Source organism: Haliotis cracherodii, unplaced genomic scaffold (assembly GCF_022045235.1).
Source record: "Haliotis cracherodii isolate W230 unplaced genomic scaffold, xgHalCrac1.p SCAF_4, whole genome shotgun sequence".
In the NCBI taxonomy this organism is placed as follows: domain Eukaryota; kingdom Metazoa; phylum Mollusca; class Gastropoda; order Lepetellida; family Haliotidae; genus Haliotis; species Haliotis cracherodii.
In genome coordinates this window covers 65867360-65882203 of record NW_027266297.1, presented here as the reverse complement: position 1 = coordinate 65882203, position 14844 = coordinate 65867360, and the positions used below count along the sequence as shown (strand labels likewise).

The 14844-nt window shown below is 43.0% G+C and overlaps 1 protein-coding gene across 15 annotated transcripts in view; it reads right to left on the bottom strand.

Moving 5' to 3' along the window:
• Window positions 1-1395: 1395 nt before the first annotated feature.
• Window positions 1396-14844, bottom strand: part of LOC139478473 (polypyrimidine tract-binding protein 2-like) — a 153366-nt gene continuing 139917 nt past the window's right edge. For 12 of the 15 annotated variants that reach the window (XM_071260949.1, XM_071260952.1, XM_071260942.1 and 9 more), the window contains 9 exons: window positions 13728-13751; window positions 10498-10640; window positions 9324-9357; window positions 8773-8865; window positions 6746-6843; window positions 5965-6083; window positions 5389-5463; window positions 5024-5087; window positions 1396-4621 (listed from right to left, as the gene is read on the bottom strand). In XM_071260949.1, the coding sequence (XP_071117050.1) occupies window positions 4553-4621; window positions 5024-5087; window positions 5389-5463; window positions 5965-6083; window positions 6746-6843; window positions 8773-8865; window positions 9324-9357; window positions 10498-10640; window positions 13728-13751 (719 nt within the window). In that variant the 3' untranslated portion in view covers window positions 1396-4552. Of the gene's footprint in view, window positions 4622-5023; window positions 5088-5388; window positions 5464-5964; window positions 6084-6745; window positions 6844-8772; window positions 8866-9323; window positions 9358-10497; window positions 10641-13727; window positions 13752-14844 lie in introns of those variants that run through there. The other 3 variants (XM_071260944.1, XM_071260948.1, XR_011654308.1) reach the window with 2 other exon arrangements.

Here is a 14844-nt window from a genome sequence, read left to right as displayed (position 1 = left end):
AAGGTCAGTCCAAAGTTGGAGGGGGTTGTCAAGTTTGGGGAAGGTCTTGTACAAATTTACGGGTTAAACTTGACAAGTAGTACATTCACGGATAGAAAATCCACTCCAAAAATGTCCCACTCCAGATCAAGTTTGGTTAAAACAAGTATTTTGGCCTGGACCCTGTTCAAAGTGATGGCCAACAAAAGAGATCTCAAGTCCCATACCTCAGCATAGACTTACGATAGCGCTACGATCGCTTTGTGGAATGGGGCTCTGGCTTGTTATCATGATATACATCCAATTCCTGTGTTCCGCAGGATAATACTTTCTTAGGTTGTGAAAATCACAAGCAGGTAGCTGTCGCCCATGGCTGTCAACTACGGTTGTCCTATAGAAGCAGGTTTGTGCAGGGTAGTGTTGGGTACAGGTGTGGAGTAGGGAAGCTGATGTTCAATACGAAGGGTCCATGATGTCAGTGTTACCATGGTGATCGGGGAAGCTGGTGTGCCATGGACCATTCATATGTGTCGGTATGAAGGGTCCATGTTGTCAGTGTTGCCATGGAGATCGGGGAAGCTGGTGTGCCATGGACCATTCATGTGTCGGTATGAAGGGTCCATGATAACGGTGTTACCAAACTGATGGAGGTGATGTGGTAGCCATGCAGACAACAAACAGCGAGGCTTTATCATGACAGTTGAAGCAGACGTCACCCAGCGCCAGATAAATATATACAGAGAGAGATAGCTCACCATCACATTCATTGCCAGGAAAAATCATGCCAAAAAGGACACACATTTATCAATTTCATCCCAAACCAAATGCAAGGCCACATTTCAATGTCACTTGCAACATTTATACAAAACAATTCATTATCAACCAAAAGTTCTCCCATAAGGCAATGAGTGTGATAACATCTGCTGCCAATACGGCAGACGCCAAACCTTCAAGGTGTGGGTTGTCCAGTTGCTAGATCTGGCTTTAACTGGTTCTAACTAGCTGGTTGTGAGAGGCGAATGGAGGTAGCAGCAATGACAGAGGTAGAGAAGAAAGAAAGACGACAGCTGAGAGTGTTCTGTCCCACATCCAGGGATTTAATGTCAGCACAAGGTGAGTACAAAGGTTATTAGTGACAAAGACGTATGTACGTATGTACCAAGCTACATGTACACTACACTACGGCCAGTTGACAGGAAGTGATGCACCACAGAAAGAGTGCGCAGAAAGTCGTTATCAACTATTACTACAGCGAGCTCAATAGAAACAACAGATAGATGTCTTGCTAGTGCAGCACCCGTGTTGTGGTTTGACGTTGAAACATTTATATATGTGCATTACACATTGGCGTTGGCCAATCGGGCTCAAGGGCTGCTGCTGCGTCTAGATTAAATCGGTGCATGACAAATATTATCGTTTTATTACAAAATTGTACTTTAATATCTTCAGATTGCGCAATACAAGTTGTTTCTCTTAACGGATACATTATGAACTTTTCAAACATCAGAGGCTTGTAAATAACAATGGGACGCCTCAAAACAAAGGGCCCAAGGTAGAATTCAATAAATAAAAAAGCATTTATAAGAGATAAAAACTTTTCAAAACAGCCTGGTTTTATGTTGTTCCCATCAATGTTAGGCACAAAAGAACCCGTCTGGCATTATGCAAGACGAATCAGATCTTGGGGGTTCCCCCATCTGAGACGAGGGGTAGTAATACGACGTACATAATATATAGAATTTGTAAATATATATATGCAAATGACTGTATGAATCACGACATTGTCAATAGATTTGCCTAATAACAAGTTGATAGGTCGACATGGGCCTGGCTCAGATCTCAGAGAGGGGACTATTATTTTTTTCTAATTTGGACAGATCACCTCAATAATTTCTACAGACAGAATTGGTTCCAAACACAGACTGATGTCATGAATGAATCAATGGTTGTCATGGTTACATCTTCTCATCTTCACCTACCAAAAGAGTTAGTTTGTATAAAAGTACAAATATAAAATCTCCGTTCTGAAACATACACACCCTGTCCTGCCATTGACCATTCTTAGAAAAGTAGCAACTACAAATGGAGGAGGAGGCGGAGGCTGAACAGTTCCGTTCTGGAGACTCAGTATGTACAAAAGCTGTTGATCATTAAAACTGTCGTCTGCTCCAGGCCCGAGCCAACATTAAGTGAAAACCGCCACCAAGAATATGGAAATATGTCAAACAATGGCCGCGTAGGTGGATTTCAGATCAGGACATGTGCATCAACTAAACAAGGATGTTCCTTGAATTTATCCCAACCTGAACCTAGCTCTGCCGGTCAACCTCTCATCTCTTCCCAGAGGATGTAGGCCACATGTTCTTCAAACAGCGAGTTCATACATGTTCAAATTCAAAGCCAAATGCTAAAACTAATTGGGACTCAAATCAAAATAATCTCAAAATCAATGCCCAAGATCAGTGTTCAATTTGAAAATACTACTTGCAGAAAGGTCAAATGATACAACAGAAACCGATTCAATTCCACTTGGGCAGAGACCTCGCTGTACAACATCTGAGTTGACAATATTCCCAGATACTTTCATCAGAAGGGACTACAAGGCAATATAAGAATACTACAATAGATGGTCAGAAGATATGGAAAATTGATTCATTAAGGATTTACACTTATGGATAGATCAACTGAGAAATACACAGATAAAACACTCACTACAGATACAGAGAAACAAGGAGATACAATCAATCAGGAAATTACAAAGTTGTTATCGCTAGCAGCAAGGAGAGGCTAAGGGCGTATCTACAGCACTTTGTCGTGGGGCACCAACGCAACATCCCGTGACGGAGTGCGCATGCTATAATAACAATGGCAACTTAGCAAGTCTCGCGGCCACATGTCTTGTGGAATGCTGGGTAGCGAACGTAACACGAACTGGGCCATCCCGCCATGACAAGGCAGTTGCCATGGCAACATTCATCACATAGTCACATAATTTTTAATGATTACTTTCTTGACTTGGACAAGACGACAACGAGACACCAACAATCATCACCCTGGTAGTCACATGTAAAATAAATTCCCCATACAATAGTAACTCTCAAAATGCAAAAATATATATCGAAACCTCAGTATACTTGATCATAACACCAGAAATGCAAAAATAGAACTTACAAAATCATGGCCTAATCTACCGGCAAAACGACAGTGATCATCAGTACACTACCAAACAGCTGACCCATGGGATAAAAAAGAAACATGTATATCAACATCTCGCCCTGTCGTCTGCTTCACACACAAACAAGATGGCCGCCCCAAACCAGGAACGTGGGAACAAGGGAGGTTATCTTGATTGCCATGAAACAAGGGCTGATAGCCCAGAGTTTCTGACACCTGCTGAAGCTCTGAGGGGTATAAACTACCGGCAGCGTATCGCACAGTGCAGCCCTGGTTTCTTCTATCACAAACAAATGGATTTCTGAGAATAAAACCTGGCTAAAAGCCTGCTTAAGCGTAACCCCCCCACCAAATACTTTATTTGTAAAACATTCGAACACGAGAACATTGATTATGCAAGTAGGAAATAATAATAACAACTGATTGAGGAACAATTCAACAGCAGCGTCACAGAGGCCATCTCGTGAGGTAGTTTCCGACGACAGGTCCTGGTCTCAACTAGGCGACTAGACTTCAGGATGAAACAGTAACTAACGACAACATAACCTGTGTTTCACATCTCCGTACAAGGGTCGTGGGCAAGCAATACCCAACACTCTCTAGTTGTATGTTGCAGGACATGTCTTCAGACGCTGTTGCCATGGCAACACAAGAAGATCTGAGTGACCCCTAGTGTTGAAGAGTTCCGTAAGCAGACTTTTAGCCTAAGTTCTACAAGTGTGCACCAAAAACCGTGACCACACTGTTTTGTACGCTAATGGTTGGATATAAACGCTACTATATTATGAGCTCTTTAAAATATAATTCTCTCTCAAATTGACAAAACAATGCAAAACAGTACAATGAATTTGCTGCCTTTTCTTATGCACTGCAAACAACATAGCTTCAATCTTGTCTCGAGAAAAGCCAAATTCACTCTGGCCGGTCGCGGCTGTTTTAACGCTAGGTAGTGTGGGAACACAAGGACAGCCAATGACTGAACATAATGCACATTCCCTGTCGCCTGCTCGTCACCATGACAACCAGTGTTGTGTTGGTGATCGTGGTGTGACAGACGACACTACTAATGGAGGCAGAGATCCAACTGTTCAAACCCGTAGAGCAGACGCTGCTTTGGTTCATCTGTCCATCATTCTGTCTGTCCGACAACCACGCAGCAGGCAAAGGTGGACCAGTTGATCACCAAGCTGCAGCGTTTGTTAATCATGTCGAAGGCACTTGACCCCCGGAGTCAACAGGGCAGAAACTCCTCTCACAATGGGAGCTAGCTCCACGCAACAGGCAGGCGTGCGTCTGCTACTTCCATAGTTTGTACATTTAAAAATTTATCTTAGTCTCTGCAGCTGATCCAGTGATCACATGGTCAAAGTCACATTTGTATCATGGCGCAGACTGAATTCTAAATTGTGGATTTTGAGAAGGACACTCTCAGGTGGCTGTTTTCTCCCATCTGGAAGTTGTGCATAGCCTGCAAACAAACAGAAGATGATCAGTGATGTAATCCTTGCCGAGCAGACACAGCAGGCAACACAAACTATCAGTGTATTTCAGCTAACGTTACAGGGAATACTAATATCCTGATTCATAAATGTGATACAATTTTTGGGATTAAATGAAGCTGCTCAAATTCATCTACTGTTTTATCCTTTGAGGGAGAAATTAAACAAGAATGACAGAACTTTCGAGACATTATTAGAAATAAAAATGAAAATTTCACATAGCATCTTATAACGGCTGATTTTTTAGCGATTTTTGGAAGCAGCAAGTTGGTCAGGTACTCAGTAAACTGACGATTTGATAGAACAGCTTGGCAGTAGCCCTTCGGTTAGAAGCTAGGTTGTCATATGGTCCATTACAAAACTGTTCTTACTATTAAAGCCATGACTGCCTCATCCACAGAGCCCATCTGGATTAAGGCCATCTTTCTGTCTTTCCTGTAAACAAACAAAGCAGCATTTACTGAATGTGATGGAACACTGCAAGTCATCATTATCAATACATACTGACTTAGTTTGTTTGTTTGTTTATTGTTTAATGACGCACTCAGCAATATTCCAGCTACTGACTTAGTAAATGTACTCAAGCATATTTTGGTTTCAACTGTTTCACAACTGGTTAAACGTAAAAACGTGTGTTGACAAGTAGTGTGATCAATATCATCAATGCGTTGATATGCAAAGTGACACTTGTGTGTAATAATTATGAGTGTGCCACAAGCATGCCACTGGTACTTACGGGAAAAACTTGAATGCTTTAACAGCTCCGTGCTCGGCGAACTTTGTAGTGATTTCCCCTTCCTCTGTGTCTTTTCTGCAAGCAACAAAGTAATGAATGAGTAGATTATATTACTGTTATATCACTGCTTTGTTTGTTTGTTGTTTAACGCTGCACTCTGCAATATTCCAGCTATATGATGGCGGTCTGTAAATAATCAAGTCTGGACCAGACAATCCAGTGATTGACATCATGAGCATCGATCTACTCAATTACAATGACATGCATCAACCAAGTCACTGAGCCTGACCACCCGATCCTGTTAGTCGAAACTTAGACAAGCATAGTCGCCTCTTCCGACCAGCATGGGTTGCAGAAGACCTACTCTTCCCAGGATCTTCACGGGTCAATAGTATCAGTATTCAAAGACTGTCATATATTTGTTTGTTAAACTGTCGTCCAGTATGCAGTTTAAAGCACTATTCCCCCAAATTCACAACACGGACAGTCATAACGCATTTCCATACTGCCGCCATACAATGACTACAGGTTTATTCAGGCACATGACTGCATTGAGATTAACTTTTCTCCACTTACGGAATGTTGGATAAATGTAGCACTGCAGATGGCGGGAATATGTTCTGACAGTTCTTGGATCCTGGTCTCTTGAACCTGTGGAGAGGGGAGTTGACGTAGTCCTTCGTCAGACCAGCATCCTGCAACACACAAGAACACAAACTCATCTTACAGAACACAACACAACACAAGACAACTTAACAAACAGAATACAGTTCAACTAACACAACACAACACAACACAACACAACACAACACAACACAACACAAGACAACACACAGGGAAGGCCAGAAGCACATCCCTACACACGCCTACAGGGCAAAATTAACTACCCTTGTGAGTCTGCCAGACTAACCAAAACATTTTCAAACTTATTTCTTTTAACACTTTCAAACTGGGAACAGATTCACCTATTGTTTCATTTGCCATCATCAAATGCAAATCATGTCTCAGCACAAAGTAGATACAATTTATGGATAACAATTTCTTTAATACTGTAAAGGCGACATTTGTGTATAGATCCTTATTGTCAAGTAAGACTGACAATGGTATAAGGATCTATACCGAAATGTCGCCTTTACAGTATTTAAGAAGTTTTATCCATAAATTGTGTCTACTTTATCATCCGTCAACTTCTAAGTATGCCTATCAAACAATTCATGTCTGAGTTGTCATAAGGAAAACATTTCAAAATATTAAGGAAAAAAAAGAAACAAAATAACAGCATCTGTTGATGGCATGCTACTGAAACTCAAAGATTTACTGTAGTTGGGCGACATTAGAATGGAATCGTTCTACTCACAGGCTGTCCCTCCTTGGGCATCTGTACGACGGAGTGCTTGGATTGAGCCACCCGGATTGTCTTCCCCCACACCTTCACCTTGTCCAGGAACGTGATCGCTGCAGGCAGAAACATCCACAGTCACACACAAATCACACACAAGTCACAATGTCCACAACTCCCAACACGACATACTAGTGTCGCAGCTCACAGATTGATGTAGTTTTGGAAGGAGCATCTATTTTCTTTGCCGAAACTGATTTGTTTTCATATTTTTGGATGGAGAAATACATTGCTTGCACACTTAATTCATTCAACAATTGGCAAATGTTTCCCTTAAAGCTGAACCGAACACTGGTTCACTGAGGACCTTCAGGGTGTTTGCGTTTCTCCCCAAAGCTCTATACAGTGACACATGCCTCACTATGCAAGGAGGGCTTCTCACACAGGCAGCCTCGTGGTTTCCAGCACTATCATATCAAATAGTTGGTTTTTTTAAATCAAAATCAAAGTGCTTTCTCCTATGTAAAGAGGATATGAGTCTTGAGGGTTCAAGGTATTACACAACTCAAAAGATGCTGACATTAGATAATCTGAGTAGGTATTGCAACACACAGCCTTCCAATCGTGAGTCTTCTACTACTTTTGAGTAGTAAATTTTAAATCTGTAACTCCTGAGGTATTAACAGGACAAAATGAGCAAGACCCTTTAAACTTCCCCCATAATGTCTATCAGCGGCACTGGTATGTGGCTATCATACATGGTTGCATGGGGCCTCAGCTGTAACACTTTCTGGGTCCAAAGTGTTTTAGATGTGGTGGTGAAATGGAGCTTAACGTTGCATCCAAGATCATTGTCCTTATATAGCGACGTGCATGCACGTATGTGTGTGGCTGTTTGTACTAGTCCGAACTAATGCCAATTTTGAAGTGCAAGCCCACTGAGATACCAAGCCGCAGTTTAACATGAATAGTTGGATCCGGAGGTCTTGCATAATTGACAAAAACATCAATTTTGACAAAGATAAGTCTGTTGACTTAGCAGTGAGTGAGTTTAAATTTAACGTCATATCGGCAGTATTTCAGCCATGGAGTGACCAAAGGACAAACCAGAATCTGGAACTGTACATTTGTACCAGAATAAGGGGAGGGAAATGTGGTTAAACATCGCATCCAAGATTATTGCACTTATATAAAGACATGCATGGCTGTTAGTACTAGTCCGGACTGATGCCGATTTATAGTGCTAGCCCACTAAGATGTACCATGCCACAGTTTAACATGAATACCCCACTCAGACACAGTATACTGACTCCGAGCCAACCAGTCCTTGTTTTTGCCCCTTAATGCCGAGCACCAGGGTAACAACAAGTACCGTCTTTTAACATCTTTTGGTATGACACGGTCGGGCATCAAAACCTGACCTTCCGCTCTCCGAGCGGAAGTCCCACGACTAGACCATGCAGGCAGTCTGGTTCAGAAAGTGTCTTAGTGGGCATATGGTGTCCCTGTGTATGTCACAGGGTAATGTGTCTCAGGTCAAGCCACACCAGACTACTCCACACCAGTATGATGTGCGGAAATGGAGCTTAACGTCGCATCCAAGATCATTGTCCTGATATAACGATGTGCATGCACATATTTGTATGGCTGTGTATGTCACAGGGTAATGTGTCTCAGATCAAGCCACACGCTGTCTTGATCGATATGTTCTGTAACATCATCTGCCAGAGAATCCCACCAAAACAAACACCAGTATGAAGCCACACGATCAGCCAGGGCCAGTGCTACATCTCATGTAAGTCTATGTTTAAGTAAGGGAGTTACGATCATCTTAGCACTACGATCGCTTTGTGTAATGTGGGTCAACAACAAAAAATGGTCTTTCCCGACATCGAAATACTGATCAACATTAGCAACCACTATCACCAGTGGTTTTAAGAAAAAACATACATCTTGGCCTGAATGCTTCAAGATAACTTGCCGAAACTTTCAGCAAGAATTTTGGAGGGGAATACGACGATGCTGTAATTGATGAAACGACTCACCTAACTGCGCTTGGCTTGGTTCTGCCATCTGAATGAGTGCGTTATCCTTCTTATTAAAGAGGATCTTCACCCGATGTACGTCCCCATACACTCCTGCAAGTACAGCTAATAGGTCACACAAGTCCCACACAGACACAGGATAGACATTCTCGCAGCAATGTAAAGCGAAGCCAAGGTTTATCAATGTTGACAAAATTATATAAAGAAGAACTATCTCCACAAAAATCCCTCCAGGGCGGATTTACACACAATAGGAAGAGGAAACAAAACATACTCTTAACATTAGACAAATGAAATAAATCATGAGAATTGTTAGTAAGTTTATAAACTGGAAATGCAACAATATTTAAGCCAGAATTATTTATTTACCTCAAAGGAGAGACATTCATAAATACTCTGCGGAAGCGCAATATTACTGTGAGATCCTTTGATATTTGTGTAAGGGTGGGTAATACGGCCCCATATACAGCATTTCAGTTACAATGTTACATCTCTCTCCTGTGCGATATTATGATCTACATAAAGAGTGAGAGGAGTGCTAACGAACGTACCAAAAAGGGTAAAGAGAGCATCGGGCGTGACCGTCTACAGTAGACATAGACAGAGAGCATAGCATTGTCAGCAGCAGGAAGTAGTATGGACGAGAGATGATGAGTAGATCCGAGTAGGCGGAGTGGGCGAACCAAGAATAGACGAGCCAGCCACACGATGGATGTAGTAGACGTACGGCAGCATTGTAGTGGTGGATGGATGTATGGGTGTGGTGGACAGTGATTGGACGGGGGGAAAAAAAGAAAATGGGAACATTTTCATTAGAAGTGACGAATGACTGATTTGATACCAGCAAATTATTACTGAAGACACAGGGCTGGAATTGACCATGTGTCTGTCTCATTGTGACATTCACAGCTGGGCATTTGGATGACGGGGAGTGATCCACCCACAGAATAAGAGTCGGCTTCAATGTTGCTCGTTTCTAATCTAACATCGCAGTTGACATCGCTTTTTCCATCAGTGGACAGAAAGGAAATCTATCCTATATAGAAAATGCAAAATTGGTGCAAAAATGACTCGTGAACTGACAGAATTGGAATTCCAGCCCTGCATAACAACATAGAATTATTAATGCTTTACTATGACAGTAAGTTGAGAGTGACATGTGCTCCCGCCACTGTTAGTGCTGCCTCTTCCTCCGCTCATCAGCACATCGCTACCAACAGAGGTGGATCGGCGGCAACAGCGACAGACAAAATCATGCGATAGGCATGCACGTAACGTACTGACCCCACCTAGTGGAGCCGACCTACACCAATAAACATGGTAAGCAAAGATGGCTAATAAGAAGCAAAAGCATGCCCCACATTAACAGGAAGTGTCATGTACAATAGGGTGCCTACCAGACGGAGACCCACAACTCAAAACGTACATCGACAATCTCTACTTCTCCATCACAATAAGGAAAGCTTTTGTTAAATACAACTAGGTAAAAATACAAACAAATAGTTTTCAACATGTTATAGTTCTAGGTTTGGATTATACAGCTGTGGGACAACATACTATATCTGAGTGACCTCCACCAAATCAACAACAACAGCAGTAGTAGTACAGGACACGATAGCAGACGTACAAGTACAATTACGTCATAGTAAGGGAGATAATCAGAAGACTGCCAATATAACAAGTTAGTTTTTCAAGTTAGACAGCTAGGAAAGGGAGACAACATACCTGCTCATCTAGGTTGGAGACGAGGAGTACGGGACTGCCGACTTGAGCTTGGATGGGGATACCTAAACGGGCAGCGCCGTACGCTCCTGGAATTGGACCAAATCCAGTCATTGCAGGCATCGCCGAAGAGAACGGGTTTACACCTAAACAAAGGAAATGATACCTGTAGCAATAACATATATGAAGAACTTTGAATACCAAGGCAGGCCTGTGTCAAAACATCTACCCATGGTGCTTGTTTAGATTCCAGGTCCAGATTCCGGATTGTACAGCAATGTGTATCTGGTAGAATATTTCAATTTAGCCCGAGCGATCACACCGTCACTGTGCTGTAATTTGGTATTAATATATGGCAGGGCAATCCTGATGAGGACGCAGCTTAGATCAATATGTATGTTGGACTAGGACTTTGGTCATGATCAGAAATGAATTCATTGATAAAACTCTAAACACACTCATGAGAGAGTGGGGTTTTGACACAGTAGTAATTGAGACACGGTAAACGAGTGGGCGTGTCACAGAGGAAGCGTGACTCGTACATCCAATTATTAGAGAATTAGAATCCAGAACAGGAGAAGCTGAAACACAGGATGTGCACCATCAATTCATAACACCAATGTCAACAGCACACCAATGTCATCGATACACCAATGACACCAGCACACCAATGTTACCAGTACACCAATGTCACCAGTACACCAATGTCACCAGCACATCAATGTCATCGATACACCAATGTCACCAGCACATCAATGTCATCGATACACCAATGTCACCAGCACATCAATGTCATCAGCACACCAATGACACCAGCACACCAATGTCATCGATACACCAATGTCACCAGTACACCAATGTCACCAGCACATCAATGTCATTGATACACCAATGTCACCAGCACATCAATGTCATCGATACACCAATGTCACCAGCACATCAATGTCATCGATACACCAATGTCACCAGTACACCAATGTCATCAGCACACCAATGTCACCAGTACACCAATGTCATCGATACACCAATGTCACCAGCACATCAATGTCATCGATACACCAATGTCACCAGTACACCAATGTCATCGATACACCAATGTCACCAGCACATCAATGTCATCGATACACCAATGTCACCAGTACACCAATGTCATCAGCACACCAATGTCACCAGTACACCAATGTCATCAGCACACCAATGTCACCAGTACACCAATGTCACCAGTACACCAATGTCATCGATACACCAATGTCACCAGTACACCAATGTCACCAGTACACCAATTTCATCGATACAACAATGTCACCAGTACACCAATGTCACCAGCACACCAATGTCATCAGCACACCAATGTCACCAGTATACCAATGACACCAGCACACCAATGTCACCAGTACACCAGCATACCAATGACACCAGCACACCAATGTCACCAGTACACCAGCATACTAATGACACCAGCACACCAATGTCACCAGTACACCAGCACACCAATGACACCAGCACACCAATGTCACCAGCACACCAATGTCACCAGCACACCAATGTCACCAGTACACCAGCACACCAATGACACCAGCACACCAATGACACCAGCACACCAATGTCACCAGTACACCAGCATACCAATGACACCAGCACACCAATGTCACCAGTACACCAGCATACTAATGACACCAGCACACCAATGTCACCAGTACACCAATGACACCAGCACATCAATGTCACCAGTACACCAATGTCACCAGTACACCAATGACACCAGCACACCAATGTCACCAGCACACCAATGTCACCAGTACACCAGCACACCAATGACACCAGCACACCAATGTCACCAGTACACCAATGACACCAGCACACCAATGTCACCAGTACACCAGCACACCAATGACACCAGCACACCAATGTCACCAGCACATCAATGTCAACACCAATGTCACCAGTACACCAATGTCACCAGCACACCAATGTCACCAGCACACCAATGTCACCAGCACACCAATGTCACCAGTACACCAATGTCACCAGCACACCAATGTCACCAGTACACCAATGTCATCAGCACACCAATGTCACCAGTACACCAATGTCACCAGTACACCAATGTCACCAGTACACCAATGTCATCAGCACACCAATGTCACCAGCACACCAATGTCATCAGCACACCAATGTCATCAGCACACCAATGTCATCAGCACACCAATGTCACCAGCACACCAGTACACCAATGTCATCAGCACACAAATGTCACCAGTACACCATTGACACCAGCACACCAATGTCACCAGCACACCAATGTCACCAGTACACCAGCATACCATTGACACCAGTACACCAGCACACCCATGTCACCAGCACACCAATGTCTCCAGTACACCAGCACACCAATGTCACCAGCACACCAATGTCACCAGCACACCAGGACACCAATGACACCAGCACACCAATGTCACCAGCACACCAATGTCACCAGCACACCAATGTCACCAGTACACCAATGTCACCAGCACACCAGGACACCAGCACACCAATGTCACCAGCACACCAGGACACCAATGACACCAGCACACCAATGTCACCAGCACACCAGGACACCAATGACACCAGCACACCAATGTCACCAGCACACCAATGTCACCAGCACACCAATGTCACCAGGACACCAATGTGACCAGCACACCAATGCCATCAGACTCACAGATTACAGGAAATAAACAGTTATGTAAAACAGACAGATAGACAGCAGGAGAACTGAAAGAGAACAGAGAAACAAGAAAAGAAGTTTACATTAGTGAGGAACAACAAGACACCTGGAAAGTACGCTGTGAGCCACAACCTGCCAATCTCAATCAACACTGCACAACTGAGTACCACAGAGGGAGCCTGAGTGGTCTGGAGTCCATCTCCAGTCTGCATCTTGACCTTAATCCCTGCCAGGCTTAAATCTCTGCACTCTACTCCAGTCTGGCACATGAGAGTCAGGCTAAATTTGCAAAATTAGTCTACAGAGGACGTAAGTGTGCAAGCTATGCAGAGGCAATGAAGACTTTTCTTCAAGCGCTAGTCCATTAAATTCTTTTTCAAGAAAAATATCAATACGTCAAAAATCATTTTGTGCATGTTAAAGATTGCACTTCCAGATGTTGTTTTATCCAACATGCCGATCAACATGTGTGCTGAGTGAGGAGGACAGGAAGTAGGTGGTGCTATATGACCTTGACACTCACCTTGCAGACCACCAAACCCATGTGCTGAAGAGAAGAAAGGAGAGATACTAATGATCAGTTCCGCACATACATAAGGCAAGCAACTGGCTCGGAGGACATCACAAAATGCTCACGAAGCTGCTGCTGATGCTGCTGCTAAGCCGCCATGCTCCACCTTACAACCACATCAGGCAATGCTGGCTGAGACAAGTGTCAGCATTTCATTCTCAATCATAATTTTTCGAATGACGAAACATCATATTTTATATGGGAGTCAGAATGCAGGTATTCTAAACGGTTGCCCTGATGTGGCAGTAAGAACAAGACAAGCCTTAATTGAAATACATTAAATCATTCTACAGGCAAAATCAACAAAAGCACATCCAATTCAAGTCCCACATCAAGAGTCGTCTTTGTGTTAGTAGTGAACATCCCTTACTCCATCGATATAAAAAAAACACATTTACTGGATTACAGATCTGAAGTAAAGGGTGTTCATGTAAATAATGGCAAATATAATTTATTAATAAATATATGTATACACATGCACTAGCGTGAAGCCATACCTATATTAACACTGCACACAGATACTTCTAACAGCCCCATAAGTGTTCCAAATTTTACTGGCCCAGTACACCCTTATAAATAAACAGATTTGGATAGCAGTCAAGGACTTATTTCTATCCCTTACAGTTTACAAAATATATTCCAGCTATGATTAAGCTGTGAAGGAGCAACCCCACCCATCGTACCTCGTCCTGAATATATTTCCTTGTGCTTGTAAAATAAACAATATTTAAAATAATATCCTGAAAAGCAGGAAATATTTGCCTTTGTTCTCAATGTTTCGCGACTGAAACAAGTCCTGAGTTTGAGAGTCTGGTAATCAGGAAGAAGATTCCGCCAGGAAACAAGCCCTACACTGACACTAAGCTTTGTCCTCTGTACTGATGATGCGGAATGACACCCACAGATGCAACAGGGATGGTTCAGTTTCCTGGTAGGCACAAAGGCAGGGGGCTACACTGCTGAAGAGCTGTGCAGACAAATTAAAGTAATGAACAAGGCCATAGTGTCTGCTTACACAGGCTTCACCTTCGACGTCTACTTTGTCTAAGCACAGAAATATCTGCCTTCA